Source organism: Sciurus vulgaris (assembly GCF_902686455.1).
Source record: "Sciurus vulgaris genome assembly, chromosome: 1".
NCBI classification, from domain to species: domain Eukaryota; kingdom Metazoa; phylum Chordata; class Mammalia; order Rodentia; family Sciuridae; genus Sciurus; species Sciurus vulgaris.
Window position 1 is genome coordinate 148,261,406 of NC_136461.1, and position 20,079 is coordinate 148,281,484.

Below are 20,079 nucleotides of genomic sequence, written 5' to 3' on the forward strand. Positions count from 1 at the left end.
TCCTTACCTGAACCTGAGAAATTGTCTAAAGACCCGTCTGCTGTTGTTGAAGCTATTTCGCTGCTGCTCATTGGCTCTGTTTTAACTACAAAAATAAACATACATCATATATCCAATTAATAGTTGTTTATAAAGGCATGGTACAGCATCCAAATAATAAGAAATTCAGTTTAAATTTAATCTTTTCCCATTTGAATATAAATCAGAATAATATTCTTAATAAAAACATTCTTATTAATATTAATAACAATATTCTTAAAAAATTCATGTTTTTTTCTCCATAAGAAAGCAATCTATGGGGCGGGGTCGTGGCTTAATGGAAGAGTGCTTGCCTAGCATGTGTGAGGTACTGGGTTTGCTCCTCAGCACCACATAAAAATAAATAAAATAAGGTATTGTGTCCATCTACAACTAAAAATTTTTTTATAAAGCAATCTATTATTACAAGTTACCTTTTAAAAGCAGCACTTTACAAGTAAGCTCATTGTTCCCTTATATATTTACTAAATAACTTATTAATAAATAACATCTTTCAAAATATATGAAACATGATGTGAAATATTTCCTGGCATTATAGAAAAATCTCTATTATCTGGTCAGTCAAAAAGATAAAACAAAATGATTTGAAGCAGTGGAAAATAAGTGGCTGTCTAAACACCAGAAGGCTTTCAAGATGCTCCAGAGTAAGTGTGTACATACATACCATACTGGTATCACACATGCTTTATGAGATGCTTTCTCAGTTATCTAGCAAAGACTGCTCTCAATTAAGTGGATTATCATCACCAAGTTATAAAACTGCCAATTCATTACAATTTTATGTAAAGTTAGTACCAGAAACAACACAGGATGAAGAAGAAATGAAGTTTTCCATTTTGAAATAGAATGAGAGGAAATAGTTTGTGGGATAAATATATACAAATGATCTTTGATAAAGTTCCTTTTGGTGGAGAAGGAAATTTATGCTATAGAGTCTCCAAAGTAATCCACTCCCCTGATAGATTAATAGAATTATTGTACTCTACTAAACAGATGAGCCAGACCACCTCAGAACATCTGGCTTTTTCCTCCCTAGTTTTCAAAAGAAGAGCTAGAATTACTGTTTTCCCTGGAAACTTCTGATGAAAGGCTATCATTGGAACTTGCCTAGCCTACTTTGTGGAAGTTACTTGTTCGCCATTAACGGGTTTTCAGAAAGGGTACAGTAATTTTTAAAGACAATCTAAAAGTCCTTGATGTGTTTCCTGAATTGAAAACTCCAACAAGGGAATAACCAGAGAGAATTTGCTCACAGAGTGAACATATTCTAAAAGCAGAGAAGATGACAAAACATAGCTCTTCCTTCTTTCAACATGGCCAATCTCTAGGAAATACCAAGTAGAAGACAAATTCATTTAACTCCTAGGTCTGCCAAGTATTTTACCAATGTATAGTAAGTAGTCCTAAAATAAGCATTATAAGTAGATGTATCAGATAGTCGTTTTCAAAAAAATAATTATTTAGATAGGTTCTAAACAAGGTTGGGGGAAATAAAGCCAGACTAATGGAAATCACAGGGCCTCATTGTTTTCATGTAGACCACACAACAGTGAAACTGAAGTTGTAACTCAAGTTCTCACTTTTCTGCCAGTTGTTTTGGGTTAGAAGTCTTAATTGATGCTAACAAATTCTGACACAAGACTGTATTTCCCTTCTCTCTCCTTGCCACCAGCAACCTAATGATCTTGTTCTTCAGAACTACTATACTGCCAGGGCTTTAGGAACTCCAGTATTCCACTACTAGTGCAGTTTTAAAGAGTCCTCCCCAGATGCCCACATCACACCTTACCCCCGTAAAAAGAACATATATAATGCTCGTACACATAAAAACAGTAGTTCTATTTCACTCTTTGCTAGACAGATCACCACTGGGATTCTGAACTCAGAATCAAATACCATAAGCTTAGCAAAAGATTAGAATTAAGTGGGATGGAAGCAGGTCATGTAAAGTACCTACTATGTGTCAGAATCTTTATAGACATTAATTCTTCAAGACAATTCTGTAAGTAGGTCTCAGAGTTCACTCATAAACTCCCTGTTTTCTTGTTTTTCATGCAAAAATTGAAACCAGAGGGGGTAGAAAATTGCCCAAGCCACAGAGGAAGAGACAAAAACAAATTTTAATTTTGGATGTTTTTACTCCAAGGCCCACAAAGCAAGCTTGAAGACTGGTAATCAATGGCACTTCCCATTGTTAGAACCACTGTACAACAGAGCAAGGCTGCTGGGGCATAGTGCCATACACTGTGGTAGAGTGGAAAATGAAACCCCCTCCATAGTCCCTGCCTGCCCTCCAAGATTCTCAGAGCTCCCAGTGTAGTAAACTTGCTGGAAGAGCTCAAGCAAAAGTTTCATTTCCAAGTGTCAGGAAAAGAGGCAGAGGGAATTGCTGTGTAGGGTGTTACTCCAAATTACTTTCTAAATCTGCAAAACCTAAGGTCTATGGTTCTGTAGCTTGGACTACACAATTGCTTTGTCAAAACTTTCCTATAACAACATTAATCCTATTCCTGTACCCCTAAAATCTGTACCAGCTCTTCTCCATGTCATTAGCTTAATCAAATGTAACTTTCACTCCCAAGAGGCACATTCAGTTATACTTGAAATCCATTAAAACTAGGCAAAAAGAACAGAAAGGAAGGGAAGATGATAGTTTTCTTTTAAGTTCCAAGTTCATTGCTTATTGCCTTTGTTCAAATATAGCCATCTTTACACTGAGGAATAAAGACTCCTAATGAATTCAATTTTTAAAAAGGTTGGCTGTTGAAGAGGAGAGGATGTACTTAAAGTAACTCCCAGGATATTCACGATTTTATCAGGTCCTGTAATTGAATACTTTGATTGCCAGGGACCTGATGCTAAAAAGACTACTGATTTATTGTGATGTAAAATAGTATCCAAGTGAAAGCCAAAAAGAACAGAGAGTAGTCTGGCTTTATTGTTGCTAACCATATATCTATTTAGAGAGTTATAAGACAAAAATAATCTAGCAACCAAAATGTTACCCATTTCATCCCCACTAGTGTGAACACATTTACCAATAGGCTGGAGATGACACCTCTTCAAGACTTTGAACTTAAAACATCACATCCTGAAGTTTTTAAAGTTTAGATATTTAAGGTACTGTAAGAACTTGGAACAGCTATGCCATCTAAGCTGTTGGAAAACCAAAATCTATGCGTGACATGTTCTCCTCTAAATAACCAGTATTACCTCCCCAATACTTTTTTGTTATATAATATCCAGTCTATTAGAAAATAGACTGATTTTGTTGTTGTTGTTGTTCTTGTTTGCCCACACTCAGGTGTGTCTGTTTTTCCACCACCTCACATTTCCAATATTACATCTGATCTATTTAAGGTCCTACTCACATTCATCCTTTAAAAAAAATTCAGAAATTCCTCCTCTTTAATCCCTACTCCCCCTGACTCCTTTACTCTGCCATGTCCTTAAGGCTTGAGCTGCACAGGGTACCTCTCCAGAGGAGCACCCATCCAGAGTTCCACCCATCAATCAATACCTTCAAGCTCTGGGGTTAGAGTCAGAGGATGAAATTACATGTTCTAAGACTTTCTAAAACATGTTTGATTCTTTGACTTTAATTATTGTGTGTGCAAAGTTAAGTCTTTTATCTATATTACATGAATACACAATAAGAACTCCTAAAAACCTGTGTAAGGTGCCTGGAATAAAGTTAGAGCTGAATTTATATTCATTACCACCATTAACACCAGCAGTTGTAGTAGTGTTCTACTTCTGTTGGGTTGGATACCTTTCTCTTTTCTGCTGGAGAGTAATACCAGGTAGTAATATTGAATAAAGAGCTTTTCTGCTGGAGAGTAATACCAGGTAGTAATATTGAATAAAGTATTGAATAATACTGGCTTTGGAATTATCAACTGAACGTCAAGCTAGCTTTGCCACCAATGGTATGAATCTGGAATAAGTTACTAATTTTCCGTGCTCCTCAGCTTCCTCACCTGTTAGTGGGGATTATATGGATTATAATATATTCATGAGAGAATTTTGAAAAGATAAATGAAAATGTAAGGGAAACCAGTTGAAGAGAGAAAGGGGTTTGAGAGCGAGGGAGAAGAGGAGAAAAGATACTGGGGAAGAGAATAGACCAAAATATGCTATGTGCATGTACAAATATACCACAAAGAATCTCACTGTGAGCTATAATTAATTATAATGCACTAATTCAAAAAAATTGAAGGGAGATCAGTAGAATAGAAAAAGGGGTAAAGGGGAAAGAAGAAAGGAGGTTAAAGGGAGGTACTAGGGAATGAGGTTAATCAAATTGTTATGTGCATGTATGAATGTCACAATGAATTGTATTATAATTATAAATGCACCCATAAAAAGATAATTATACAGCCACTCTGGAAAGCAGTGTGGAGATTCCTTAGAAAACTTGGAATGGAACCACCATTTGACCCAGCTATCCCACTCCTTGGCTTATACCCAAAGGACTTAAAATCAGCATACTACAGAGATAAAGCCACATCAATGTTTACAGCTGCTCAATTCACAATACCCAAATCGTGGAACCAACCTAGATGTCCTTCAATTGATGAATGGATAAAGAAACTGTGGTATATATATATATACAATGGAATATTACTCAGCTATAAAGAATAATAAAATTATGGCATTTGCAGGTAAATGAATGAAATTGGAGAATATCATGCTAAGTGAGATAAGCCAATCTCAAAAAACCAAAGGATGAATGATCTCGCTGATAAGCGGATGATGATACATAATGGGGGTGGGAGGGGGGCAAGAATGGAGGCAAGTATAGAGGGAAAAGAAGGGTGGGAGGAGTGGGGGGGAAGGGAAAACAATAACAGAATGAATCAACACCTTTACCCTATGTAAATGTATGATTACACAAATGGTATGCCTTTACTTCATGTACAAACAGAAACAACATGTATCCCATTTGTTTACAATAAAAATAAATTTAAAAGATAATTATAAATCACTTAGAACTGGACTAGGTCCAGAGCCCATGTTTTTATAGTCAGTCATTCTATTATCATAGCATCTCTTTGATTCTTTAATTTTGAAAAAAAAAAAAAAAAAAAAAAAAATCAATGAATTTCTTTCTTTTTTTTTTTTTTTTTTTAAAACACATTCCGGGTAAGCACTCTACTATGGAGCTACATCCCTACCCCTGAAAGCAATTCTTAAGATACAATTAATTGGGTTAAAATGCGTCATAAGTATCACATTAAAGTTAAACTTATCCTTTGAAAAGTAAAAGAGAAGAATATAAAGTGAAGTGACTTTTCTAAGATTAACCTTGGGATAGCTAAAATAATAATTCAAGAAGGCAGGACTGAACTGTGATTGCATTAAGAAAACTGGTACCTTGATGAGTATAGCCAATGTACACTCTTTCTGAAGGAAGAGGAAGATAGTATACAAAGGAATTGAGATCAAGAATTTCAGGAAAAGATGTGCCATCTCTTTTTAGCCACTTAGGGTAAGCTGGCCCCTGAAAATGAGAAACCTGTCTTTCTTTACCATAAATTTAAGTGAAGACTTATCATTGCAGCTTTGTGACACCACAATCAAGATCATCCAATTAACCCATTCTATCATGATTTCATATCCATCAGGCAACTTCTGGTTGTACTTTGAATATTACAGTCATGTAAATAAATCTTCAAGGAGATGACAGGCCAATCAGAGGAGACAAGCAATTTGGCCCATTAGATATATTTTTCACAATAAATTAAGAAAGCAGTTAAAGCAAGTTGATCCCCAAAGGGAAGCCCTGTCTTCTGGACTGAGAGTCAGCTGTGTTCCAAAGAATATATCCAGCACAGGAAAGGCACTGGCCGACGTAACCAGCAGATCCTCCCTAGCCTTATCCAAGCTCTTCTCACGGCTTTTATGAGTTTGCTTGACACAAACTCGGGCTTCCTCTCAATTTTGTTTCTTACTATAATGCTCAAGGACTTCAAAACCTCAGTTCACATCCCTCTAGACTCCTTATGATTCCTTCATCTCTGAGACTTACCTTCATTCAATTTTGGTTATTAAATGACTTAGCTGTACCACTGCCTACTACTGCAGTACCTTCAAGAAATTCCACCTTTCACTTCCCTAGTTGGCTTACTTTCACCAGAAAGGCTCTCATCATTCATTAGAATATCCCATCTTTCCAAAGTCCTCTCCATTCTTGACTCTGGCTTCACTAGTCTCACTTGCCTAGACTGGAATCCATAACCAGTGATGTCTAGCCCCACTAGAGAATGCCATTTTCTCATTTTCCCCAACATCCTTTTTTGCAAACTCTGATCCCAGGATGAGCAATCTTTCACTTTTCACCCTTCAGCTGCTGTTCTGGATGGATAAGCATGTAGAATAAGTCACAATTAGCATGCTGAGAGAGTGCACATAAATTCCACCTTTCTTCACTCCCTTGAATCATTCTGTTGCTCAACAGTCTCCCCTTTTCCATCTCTTGTCAACTATTGGGAATGGTCTCCATGGAGTCTCTTCTAGTTCCCTCAAGCTCCTGAACCATACCTCACTCCCCACTCTTAGAGCATATACTCAAAAAATATTTTATAAAGAATGTTGAAACTGCATTAAACCTGTCCTGTCCCCATAACATTTTCTGGTTTTTCACTTAGTAATTTCCGTGGAAATGTCCTTTCTTTGAGCAGTCTTAATCTCTACACATTTCCTCTTGCTGCCTCTTCCATATCCACTTTACAATGCTATTCCATTATGTGGGTTCTTGATATTCTCAGTAACTCCATCTTAATAGGTTGCTTCCCATCTTTCTAAAGAAACAAGTCTCTCCTATTATTATTGATTTATGGTGCCAGGGATCAAATCCAGCATACGAGACAAGTGCTCTACCACTGAGCTACCTCTCACTCTCCCCTAATTCTGAAAGTTTTCTCTCATCCATGACACTTCTTAAACTGTTTTTTTTCACAACCAAATTTCCTGAACATTTACATTCAAGTCCTTATCATATACCCTCTATCTCTAGTCCTTTGCATCATCCCTCTTATATTTATTATTTTAATAAAAGGAATTTTCCAATTGCCTAATTCATGTTCCTAAGTTTTGATTTTTCTTAATTATTCAGAAGAATGGGTTTTATTTCTTGTCTGTTGTCTCATTATTGATCAATACAGTAACAATTCCCCTAGTCTTTATCTCCAGATTTTCTGCTTTTGCTTACTCTGTAGTTCTAAAATTTTACCTCCTCCGTATCTGTCTGAATTTTCTTTCACAATTTTCCTTGACTTTTTTTTTAAATGAACTTCATGTATACAACCTCTAAGTCTCTACCTGTATGCACTTCTTTTTTTTTTTTTTTTTTTTTTTTTTTTGTGGTACTGGGGATCAAACTCAGGGCCTTGTGCTTGCAAGGCAAGCACTCTACCAGCTGAGCTATCTCCCCAGCCCTGTATGCACATTTTTCCCCCCACAGGGATGAATCCTTACATCCCAATTACATAATATCCTTGCCTGGTAAAGGGTCAACTAACTACCAAACCATAAAATTGACATCTTATCCCCCACAGTTGTCACCCCTCTTTCGCTAAATATTCTCAGTCACATAGACCAAAAGTTTCCTTTCCTCCCTGATTTCTCCTGCTGCTTCTTTCCTCAATCCCCCTTTTCAATTGCTATAATTTGGACCTGAAGTTTTCCCCCAAGGTGTGGGCTATGGGGAGGTTTTGGAACCTTTAAGAAGAAGGCCCTAGTGGGCAGTCTTCAGGTCCTGGGGGTCTGCCCTTAACGGGGACCTGGCCCCTTCTTCTTCTATGTTTCTGCAGTGACATGAATCATTTGGTTCTGCCACCCACTCCTTGCCATACTGTGCTACTTTGCCCCAGGCTCAGAAGCAACAGGACCAACAAATCATGGACTGAGACCTCCAAAACTATGAGCCAAAACAGACCTTTTTTCTAAGCTGGTTATCTTTGGTATTTGTTATAGTGATGGGAAACTGACAAACTTACCAACTCTACAATTCTACCTCTCTAATCTTTCACAACCTTTGTTGTAATTTCATGGCCGCTATCCTCATTACCATCTACCTCTTCTCTTATAAAAGTTGGCAAGTTGGCCTTCTAGCTTCCATTTTCCATACTTCAGACAGATCTTTATTTTTTGCACAGTTTAGATATACCTGGCTCCCCTGGCTTTGATGTCTTTGGCAGGCTCTCCATTTTCTCCTGAATTAAGTTCCTATTCCCTGACCATGTACTGAAGCCCCTCTTTGTTTACTTCCCATTTTCCCCCATATACTTTATATTTGCCTAAAAGCTATTAGTTTACAAGAATATACATAAATATTTTAAAAATACAATGTCTTTTCTAATTGTCCTAACTTTCCTGTGATACTATAATTCCCATTCCACAAATAAAGTACCATACATCCCTACCCAGACATTTAAGTCAAACTGGCCTAAGATGTTTAAAGCTTTCTCCTAGCTTCAAATTTGCCAGTGTTTTATACCATGATATTAAATATTCTATAAATTTTCCATATGACTAAATCAAATTCCTGAAATTTCAACCAAAATTCCACATGTCCCATTAAGTCTTCCTTGACCTATTTTTCTGGTATAACGTATTCCCCTTGAACTTCTAAGTTGGTGTTTGTACCTCCTTTTTATCTGATTCTACCTCATTTTGTCTTTCATAGTCTTACCCATTTTAATGTATACCTTTTTTCATGGTAGGACTTATATTATTTTACATTATTATATCTCTATAGAACTTAGCACAATGCCTGCCTTGCAATTGGACAATAGTATTTACTGTAGAAATGGATAAAGGTAAAAATGTATGTAAAAAAAAAACAGATTACAACCAATTTCATTCCATTAGACACATTATACGGGCAAGTAAAAATACTCCTCAAACACAATGAGTTCTGAGTTCTGTTCCTCCCAATTTATCATTTGTTGAACTTATGTGCAAATTCTTGCAAAATATCTCATTGACAGAACACATGTAACACACTTTTTATTTTAACAAAGCACTTTTTGGAGAAGACACATTATCATAAAATAATATCAATCAATATTAATTTGTATGTTTAGAGAGGACCCTGCCCTGAATCAGTAAAAAGAGAAATAAACTATCATAGATTTAATAATAATTCATGGAGCATGAGCAGCCAAAGGCAAATATTGAATATTGCTGCAAATATGCCTCAAAAGAGCCCTTCATAAAGCAATTCTACACAATTATGCTGTAGAGATCACTACAGAAAAGCACAACCATGTAATGTCATGGTTTAGATCCAATGACAATATCATTCAAGATTTAAGGAGTCTCTTTCTCAAACCATAAGGCAGAAATGGAAATGTATGCTTCTAAAAGTTGTGTCAAATGATCCAAAAGGGACAATGTCATCAAAGGCAGATATAAGAGAAAGAATAAAATTGTTCTACAAAACAGGAAAGTGGAAAATTGTAATATTTCCAAATGCATACATTTTTCATGATACCATGCTTTAAAAACAAAATTGAATTAATTCCTGTAAGTAGCCATTGAACAATTTCCTCATTGAAAATATATAAGTCCATGGACTAGATGTTTTATTTTTAGTTAATTCTCATTTTAGAAAATGAGACATCTCTTTATGTTTGGATTGGCTCTATAGCTTGACATAGGATTATCCCCCCAAATATTAAAGTCATCTTTTTTTTTTTTTTTTAATCTTGAAAGAGGGTAGGAAAAAAATAGCTCTTCAAAATAGCACACCTACATGACCTTCTGAAAACCAAATTAACACATTTTACTAAACTTGAACTTAAGGGTACACAAGACCAGCACTGACTATTAGTTAATTCCGAAACCTGGTGTTCATAGGAAGTGGAGTAGTGACATTGTGCAGTGACTGATGTGGAGATCTAGACTAGATCTGTAGAAGTGATAATTAATGATAAATGTTGACTGCAAATTCAGTGTCTTTTGCAACTTGACTTTCCTTTTTTTGCCATTCTCATTCTTGTCTCACTAGCTGGGGTTCCCAACACAAACTCTGTAAGGATTGCACAAGCCTCTATACTGTAGCCCATCTCTCCCCCAATCAAATCTTTCCTTGAAATTGGTGCCAAATTAATCTTAAACCTTTCACCATATCAGTCCCTTCCTCAAAACATTCACTGGCTTCTCTGTTCCAGGATGAAGTCCAAATTTCTTAGCCTAGTGTTCAGGGTCCTCCACTGTTTGGCTGGAGCAGATCCTTCCAACCTTATCTACTATCAATTCCTTCTTCAGCTGAACTGGTCTCCTGACAGTCTCCCAAACTATCCTACCTTTGTTCCTATTGTTCCCTCATTTAGAATGCATTCCATCCCTTCTCAACCTATTCAAATTCTACCCATTCCCCAACACTCAGCTCAGATTCCATCTCCTCCTTGAAGCCTAGCCAGACCCTAGCAAGCTGAAGAGCTCTTTCTTCTGAACTGAGAGGACTTTTGTTTGGATCAGTGGCTTCTAACGTGCTTGGGAACGAAGCCCTCTTTCTAAAATCAAAATATTGCAGAACTCAAATAATAGCCTATGTTTACTCTGTTGAGGAAGAAGGTGCGAAATGACCATCTGTGAATTTGTAGATGAAAAGTTGTATTTTAATAAGCATAACAATGTCCATATATGAAAAAGATTTAGTCACACATGTGGTTCGTCAATTTTCTCATTTGATAGATCAAGCTTTTTACATAAAGAGAATTGGCTGACCTTGGGTACTAGTTCCCCAACTCTCAGGAACTCTGAGTCACAGAATGAAAAACTCTAGACTTCATAATTTACGTGCATTATTACCTTTTAGTTTTCACCAAATGTTCAAAAGTCTTATAACCCCCAATCAGACTATGAGTTTAAGGCGGTTTTGTCTATTTTCTGGAATCTAGCATTGATCTTTGTACACAGTAAAAACTAAACAAATGTTTGCTTCCTATTTCCCTAAATATTGTATTATAGTTTATCATATATACAAAGATGGAAGGATTTATGTACTGAACAACCATAAACCTGCCACCTGAATTCAACAATATTTTACTACATACTTTGCTATATCTGTTCTTCAAAAAAAAATCTTATTTATATATATTTCAAAACCAGTTACAGATATAAGGCATTTCCCCTAACATTTCAGCATTTGTGTTATTAACTAGAGCTCATATTTACTTACGGCTCTTTTTATTTTAAGTAAAATTTATATGTATATAATTTATATGTATATAATTATATGTATATTTATATGTATATAATTTATATGTGTGTGTGTATATATATATAAATAAATGAACCAATCTTAAATATGCCACTTAATGACTTTTAAAAAATACATGCATTTAGAAACCAAAGTAGGAGCTAAATCTTTTTAGCTTATTAGGATAATGGAAGCATGGCACAATAGGGAAAGATTGCCTGTTTTAAGAATTTAGCAATATAGTGTTCTCAATTTCCTGCATAAGCAATGTTCACATAACTTTCTGAATGCAAGAGTAACAATTTTACAAGTAGTTTATATTTATTGAGCACCTTCTATATGCCAGGCATAGTGCTAAGCACTTTATAAACAAGCACTTCAGAACTTTACAGCTGGTTTGCTGCTTATAGCAACTTTATGAGATGTTTATTACAATAATGTCATTTCAAAGATGAGGAAACTGCAGACTAAAGTATAAAACGACTAGCCCAGGCCCACACCACTAGTTTCAAATTTTTAAAATTAATTTATCTTTTATAAATCCACTGAAGAGTTCAACGTTTTCCAATTAGGGTTCTATCATCCTTAATCATTGCTCTGATACAGACCTAGAAAATCAGTGAGCAACAGGGCAATAGGATTGTCTGAGAATACCAGGGCACTGAATAAAATTATATCAGTATATGTTGCAAATTAACAGATGGTAAACTAAACTAGTGTATGAAGATTGGAAGCAGATGAGCTGGCTTGGACTCAGAACCTCAATCACATCAATATGGAAAAATGACTTATTTACCTAAAATGTAATCAATCTACCAAATGATTAGTACTCTTTTCCCATCCTTCGCCCACTCACAGGAGCATCCAGACACAAACCCTTCCCACACTGAGCATTAATGGAGTGAACACTTGAGTACTCCCAGTACCGGCAGAGGCTGAGCCACTATGTGAGGGGCTCAAAGGAGAAAAGAACCTTTCCTACTATAGAGCCAGTCCCAAAGGATATGTTTCTTTTAAAAAAAAAAATAACATTTACTATTACTTAATAATAACTGCTATTTATTTTACCATGCAGTTGATGCTAATAACCCTCCTGTCTGTTAGACAGACTCATGTCATAACACCCTGTAAGAAATTCAGAGTCCTCATTTTATACTGAAAGAAGCAGAGACTCAGAAGTACTAAGAGTAGCCAATGAATAGTAAGCACTTCCTATGAATTCAACTCTGCTCCAACTTACTTAACCAACCCAGCAATACTGCAGGTAGGTACCCTTACCATCTTCATTTCACAGACTGAGATGCAGAGGTATCACATTGGCTGGGCAGTGAGTGGCACAGCCCAGCTTCCACAGAGGCATCCTGGCCTCAGTACTCCCTCCAACCCCCTGCCCTGCCACTTCTCAAAATTTGCCTTAGCTACATCCAGCATTAACAGCCAAACAGATTTTTTTTTTTTTTAACCCAAATCACTCTAACTGGAAAATTCATGCTTTCACCATCATGTAATGCTCATGTCCTGTATTTTAAATGTGACTTCTTTCTCAGTTTACTCTCCTTAAGGCAAGTATGTCATTGTGCTGAAAGAGAAAATAAAATGTAAATAAACACACGATTTCAGGTAAAATGTCCTCATTACTTCTCCTCTAGCATCTCACTGCCCACCACCCCCTGAACATGGTTTCAAAATACTACTTAAGTAAACTTCTTAAAACACAAACCCAAGCACATCACTTGCGTTATGTATAAGCCTTCAGGCCTCTTTGTGCAAATAAATTCAAATTCCTGAATATGGTATCTAAGGCCTTTCAGCATGTGCACAGGTTGACTGTCTTAGCCTCATTTCTGTGCATTTTTTTGTGCACACTCCCCCAATTAGGAATGTCTTTGCCGAGCTGTAAAAATCACATTCTTACTCTTACTACAGTGTGAATATAACATTACTCCTTCAATTTTTCTCCACCTTTGAAATAGTTTACCTCCAATTTTACTCCTTATCTTCTTGCAAAAGTACTAAACCTAAGTAGATGAGCTGCCTTCTCTATCATCCAGTTATATACTACATTGAAGTTGCTTCATCATTGCTTAAATACTTAAGTCCAACAGTCAAAGTTTTTCCATCTATGAAACAAATTAGTGTGGGTCAAATGCAAGTCAGTTACTGTGATCAAATTCAAAATCAGTAACAGTGTTGACTGTGGATGCTGTCTGGATGGACACCCTATTATAGCTACTCTGAATTGGTCTGTGAAATACTGAATTTCAATAATTTAAAAAACAAGCTCTGGATAGTTTCTTGAGCCTATTAATGCACTGTTAGTAGAATGAGAAGATGCCTTCTGTTGAAATCACCTTTGTTATTTGCTTAGTAACACAGGTCATTCACTTAACGAATATTTGGTTCCAAACCTCTGCTGGATGCTAGAGATGCAATACTGAACAAGTCCCTCCGTCCTTTAAGGAGCTTGAAGATTCTAGCAGGCAGAACAAGCATATAAGTGATGTTGAACATCTTTCATCTTGGTCTTAATCTTAGATAACATAAAAATTTCTTTAGGCAGATAAAGTCTTTCAGCAAGAACCAAGTTTTTTGTCTAGAAACCTAAACAGCATAAACAATGTGGATTTTGAAATCAGGCTGACGTGCCTTAGAATCTTCACTCCAGTGCAGCTAACACGCTGTGTAAACACAGGCTAGACACTTAACCTTTTTAAAATCAAGTGCATAAAAGTCACCTTAAAGATTGTTTTGAAGATAAAATAAAATGATGTACTCAAATAGTAAGAACTCAGTCAATTCAGTTTATATTTTGCTACAAATATTCTTTCCATTGAAAATTCCCCATATTAGTAATAGATGCAGTGGTAAAATAGGTAAGCATCTTAGATAATTGTTTCACTTTTCAGAAGGAAAAACTGTTTCTAATTTGTTCTATGGGAAGCACATAAACATACCTCCTTGGAATGTGTTTGGTGGGGCTCATCTACATTTTTGGGATGTAATGGGATATTGAAGGCATAAAATCAAACTGAAAAATATGCAAAACTAGCAGATTACCATGAATATAACCAAAGTAAGTTTTCATTTATAAACAATTTAGGATACTAAAACTTGACATAAATCCTTGATTAGCTTCTCAGAACTTAACAGTTCTGAGAAAAGGCAATAAGTATTCAAAGGACAGATTTTTTTTCCTAACTCAAAGTAAAAATGAAAAAAAAACTGGAAAATTTGTAATATATAAATTTCATGTATGATATTGTGTACTTAGTGCTCAAGAGAGGAGGATGAATTATTCTTAGCCCTTACTCCAAGTAAGCAAGGTGAGAATTCACACACACACACACACATCACAACCACCCCCACCACCACTGCTACCACTTTATATACTGCTCACCCCAAGGTACTCTTGGACATAAGAAAACAGGAATTCCTCAAAGCAAGAAATCTATGGACAGAGAAATATGAATTAGCCTAAAGGTTCACATGTCTCCCTAGAGGGAACTAGAACTTTCTCCCAGACAATAGGATGATCTTGGGAAGATGCATTTCTGCTCATACTGAAATTCTGGCCAAGTGGGGCAGAGATGTCATAGACCTATTAGCAATTGGAAGTAACAGAGCTTTCTGTATCTAGTTACTAGTTATCAAGAAGCCCAGATGTCTAAAACATATGAGCCTCACTGCAAGCAATAAGCACCTGAATTCCCAAGTTTACTGGAAGAAATTTAGTGAGTCACAGATGATGACAGGCTATAGAGTGTATCTGTCACCCTCCTCCTCCCACACATGCCACCCCTTTATTCCTCTGACCTTACCTCCTCCTCTCCAGCCACACAGAGCTCCTTGCTGTTCCTAGAACATACCAGGCATATTCCCAACTCTCTGCTCTGGCAACTACTGTTCCCATAGATCCCCTAATAAATGCCAACACAGTGGTATTTGGTTAATCCAGTTCTCAAAGTCTAGAGAAATGTACCAAATTGGGACCAAATTTACTATCAACTTCAAAATATTTTTTGAGGTAGAAAACATTTACTTTGAGCAGTAGCGAAACTGCAACTGCTTTTTGAATTTCACAGTAATACTGCTGCAATCCAAATGTGCATATAATAATGACTATTATAATGAAAAGCAGAGATGACTTCCCATCTCCGTTTGATCTCAAAGAGGCTTAACACAGACAGAAGGCTAATGGAATTATAATTAAGTCTGAAGCTTTGAAAACTAGTTAGAGACAATCCCCCCAAAGTTAACCTATTGATGCAATATGCCATGCATGCATGACCACAGGAAGAAATCTCACACACTTGCACACACCAGAACTTGAAGACCAAAACATAACTACCCTGGGGAGTCGTCTTTATAATGAAGCCCTTTGTCATTAAAGCCTCTACTGTTTGCTAGGAGATGGTTTTTATCCATTCTGAAAGCACCAGTGTGGCAGAGAAAGCCAGAATGTTTAGGACAAAGGTATTAGAAAAGGTAACTGCAGAGGATGAGAATCACACATTTTCTTCATAGACTAACACAGTGATCTAAAAGCAGAGACTCTGGACTGAGACAGAACTTCATTTATATACTAACTCAGATAACCCATTATGGACCATATTCCTGTAAATGTGGCATTTAACTTTCTAAGGCTCTGTTTATAAAATAGGTATCACTATGACTATTGTTTATATATGATATAGTAATTAATAGATAGAGCCCTTAGTAAGTCTCAAAATATGCTATGATTTTTATATGATGTGCTTTCATCAAGCCCAATGTACTTCTGCTATTATTCCCATTTTACAGATGAGGAAACTGAGCCCCACAGAAGCTCATTTGCCTGAATTCACTTGGCTAGTAAATCATGGAGTTAGGATTCAACCCTATTCTCTTAATCAACCTTTTGGCAATCTTGAGGCATTTTCTGAAGATTAACAAAACAACACAGAGAATGGTCAGCATAATGATTAACAAGTTATTCATGAACTTTAGCCATTTTTATTAGCAACATGCATGTGAAAATTATTCCCAAATACACAATATAGTAAATATTAAATCCTAACAAATTATATTTTGTTCATTCTTTCATGACTTTTGCTTAAGAATAATTTATAAGAGGCCAATTTTGTGGCTATAGACAAACTCTAAAAATGTCACTTAGAAACTCCTTTATTCATGATGCCCCTTAATCTTCCAAAAACTAAATTATGTGCAGAATGTAAACAATAATAAAATTAGATTACCATGTTTCTATTGACATCAGAATATTTGACCACAGATATATAAATATAGCCCGTAAAATGCAGCCTCAAACCATAATTTTATACACATTCACTTCAGTTTAGATATTTCCTGTAAGGAAAGATTTCTTAAAGATACTCTCACTGCACACAACTGTATTTTGCTAAATTAAAACTATAATGAGAAAAAATATTCAGGTAATTTGCTAGTGTTCTCAGCTTTGCAGAAATGACAATTTAAAATATTCTGATAATATAAATGTGTACCATTAAATTAAACTATCAGAAAATATGCAGAACACCACTGAATAAATTTTAAACTTAGATAATTTAGTCACCTAATTCAAGATTATAATCTGTTATCTCCTTGGAAATCTGATATACCAATTCAAAATTACTACTTGAATTACTCTCAGAATTCCTGAAACTCTATTCAGAATGAAAATTCCAATTGTATCTGATTTTGCCTCACTTCAGGACAAATTTATCAAGACTGTTTTAAGTTTCTTGAATTTGAATCTGAATTTGCAAAAGAGAAAACCCCCAGTTTGGGAACTCTTAGCTTTACTCACACCTCTTTTTCTGTCCTTCCCCACTCTCTACCCCAAAACAACCCAAAATAAACACTCCAAGTAGCAATACAGGAACTGGCCAATCCCAGGATCCCATGGATTTAAGACAACCAGAGAAAACAAAGATGGAAAGAATCCCTGCTTTGCAAACAAGGCCCTGATTAGGTAGGTAAATAAAAATCCTTTTACCACTATAGCTCTGAGTCCTTCTGAAGGAAAGGCTCCCAACTACTTCTCACATTTAACCCAAATATCAACATAAAGCCTTCAGCAGTGAAGGCCGGAAGATACTCTTCCCTCACATTCCACACTTTGGTATTTATCAAAAGCAGCATCACCACCAAAAGTCTATTTTTTAAAAATTATGCTTTAACAATCTAATAATAAATTTCTATTAAGACGAAGTGTCTAAAACACCAGGGGAAACAGTTAAAAGATAGATCACAATTAACTGTTTTTACAACCACTCATTAGTGTCTTCTGGGTTGTCTTGCTTAATAGTAACTAAAAGTGTTCATTAATTCATTGGGAAACCTATCACTCCTAATGGAGCCTCCCTCAACGGAAGTCAAGCACTCATTTATGTTACTCTTTGACTATTTTTATCTACTTGTATTTTATTTTCCAATGATGTAAAAACCGAGTAACACCAACAGTTAACTGCAATGATAATTATTCAGAGAGGCTGGAATATAAACATGAGAAGAGCTGAAAGTTTTGAAACATTCACATTATTATAACTGAAGAACATTTCATCTGGGAAATCAAAAAGCCCAGTATGTGAGGCTTCAGCTCAGTGCCTTTCTGTCTTTATCCCTTAGATGAACCATGAAAGTAGGCACTAGCCTGTGAGTACAGGACCTACAAACACCGAGTCTTATGATAATTTGGCAGCAGACTTAAGAAGAAACTTAATATTCTCTGCCTCTCCATTCCATTCCCTTCTTGTTTGTTCTTTAGATGAAGTTATGGGTTTTGATTCAGGAGATTTTCTTGTTTTCTTTGCCTCATTATAGGGACAAGTGGTGGCAGGAAGTGAAAAAGATGACTCTGAGAGAAGACAACCTACACAGACGCAGGCAAAGCCAGCAACTGTATAAACTAAATGGAAGTTTTGTTGACCTAATTAATTTCAATTAGGCTGAGACTATTTTAAATTGGGCTGCAGAGAAGTCACTTAAATCCAAATCATGGTGTGTGTGTGTGTGTGTGTGTGTGTGTGTAACTGGAAATATTTATGGTAGAGTTAAGGGAGGTGATATTTTAAAGAGTCTTAAATTTAAATGAATTTCTTCTTTCTTTCTTTTTTTTTTTTTCCTTTTCTTTTCTTTTTCTTTTTTCAATTCCTCTAATGCATTGGTAAACACTGCTGGTTTAAAACTCAATAAGATCTTAAGAAATAGAAAAATCTATAATGATCACATCCCAGGGAAGCTTGCCAGATGCTAATGAATTAACTAATTTTAAGCTTAACTCCTCTAGTGGTGGCTGAAAGGAATGAAACAAGTACATAATGGAACATATAAGTAGCATAATAAATTACTTCACAAACTTCACAGCAACCTAGAACTTTCTGATATTGTTCAGATCTAAATAGCTATGTAACACAGACCATGAAGAAAATTTGGGGTCCATATTTTCAAACTGTCTAGCAAAATAAAGCCAAACATTTCAGCAAGATTGCCTCAAATTCCTATTTTGCTTTGAATAATTCATACTGATATTTCTAACTCCACTTTCCAACCCTTGCAAATTATGCCAATGAAGAATACCTGAAAACAGTACAGAGATGAATACCATGTATTTCTCTGACATAAAGTCTAAAAAAATGTATTTAGAAGACATAAAATAATTGTTATTCTAGGAAAATAATTTCTAATTATTTCCCAGACTGAATGATTCAAGAAATCATACAATTATCTAAAATACTATATTATTCCAAGCTTATTTTAGTTATGCAAAAATCTTACAAAACAGAGCATCCCTGAATATGAATGTGATATCAAGCTACGAAATATAAATATTCAGAAACATATTATCACTCCACAAGTGCTTAGAAATCAAACCACACCTCATTCACTCAAAATCATCCCCAAACACATACTCTGCTTCAATACGGGGTGTTTCTTATTTGTAGATGACTTGCCAGTAAAATGTTGAGAAAATGAAAACTTCTTACTCCCATTTCACACTTTCATATACAAAAAATTAACTGTCAGTGCTTCATAATTTCTCTTCAGCATATTCTATTCAGCAAAATAGTTTAACATGCTTAGTCTTCCTTAGTTTTAAGTTACTTTAGGTGATTGTCTTATCTGGACTTTACAGTGATGGAATGACTGTCAAAGGCTTGCACCTATGGTCCTTCCATGGCTGCCAGAGCAGGGAACTGCGGTGGGCTGTGTGACTACATCCACGGCCAGTCTGCAGTCCTGAGGCAAGCTTCCACCTGCAGCCAAATTCCAAAAGGTAGGAAAGAGGGCTGCTTGCTTGCATTCACTCAATAAAATCTACTTGTCATACCTTAGAATTACTCTTCTATAAGTAATTTTTTCTTTTTGATTGACTATTGAAATGGGAATAAGTTTCAGATAAAAACGCTTTATTCAGAGATTTTTTGCTAGATCAGCAAAGTTTCTACTTTTGACAACAACCAGTTTCCATAAAAGTAAATAATGTACTCTTAAAGAAAAACACAGAGCAGTTATATGTGAAAATTATTACCGTTGGTATACAGATCAAGACACCTTATGTCAGCAATAACTGATTCTATAGTTTATCTCTTATCACAAATTTCATAGCTTTGTATGTCTCAAAAGGTTTCACTAGTACACACTGGCAGTAAAATTATAGCATTTACTTTTATTTTTATTTTTAAAAATTATGTGATAAAAAGATCACTAGGGTGATTGGGAACTGATGGCTAAGGGTTTGTCTACCGATGGAATTGTAACATGGATAATTCATTGAACTTCTGGTGAACTTATTTTCTATCAAGATCCTGAGCATGAGTAAAAAATTA

At 35.7% G+C, this 20,079-nt stretch overlaps 1 protein-coding gene and 1 long non-coding RNA gene across 12 annotated transcripts in view; one reads left to right on the forward strand and one right to left on the reverse strand.

Moving 5' to 3' along the window:
* The window catches only part of LOC306645324, a 29,233-nt gene extending 10,428 nt beyond the window's left edge, over positions 1-18,805 (forward strand). Inside the window, exons 2-3 of the long non-coding RNA XR_013759602.1 lie at positions 17,122-17,222; positions 18,074-18,805. This is a non-coding gene — a long non-coding RNA (uncharacterized lncRNA). The remainder of the gene's footprint in view (positions 1-17,121; positions 17,223-18,073) is intronic.
* The window catches only part of EYA1 (EYA transcriptional coactivator and phosphatase 1), a 314,781-nt gene that overhangs the window by 128,270 nt on the left and 166,432 nt on the right, over positions 1-20,079 (reverse strand). For all 11 annotated transcript variants that reach the window (XM_079111714.1, XM_079111722.1, XM_079111721.1 and 8 more), the window contains one exon: positions 8-85. In XM_079111714.1, coding sequence (XP_078967840.1) covers positions 8-71 — 64 coding nt within the window. In that variant the 5' untranslated portion in view covers positions 72-85. The remainder of the gene's footprint in view (positions 1-7; positions 86-20,079) is intronic.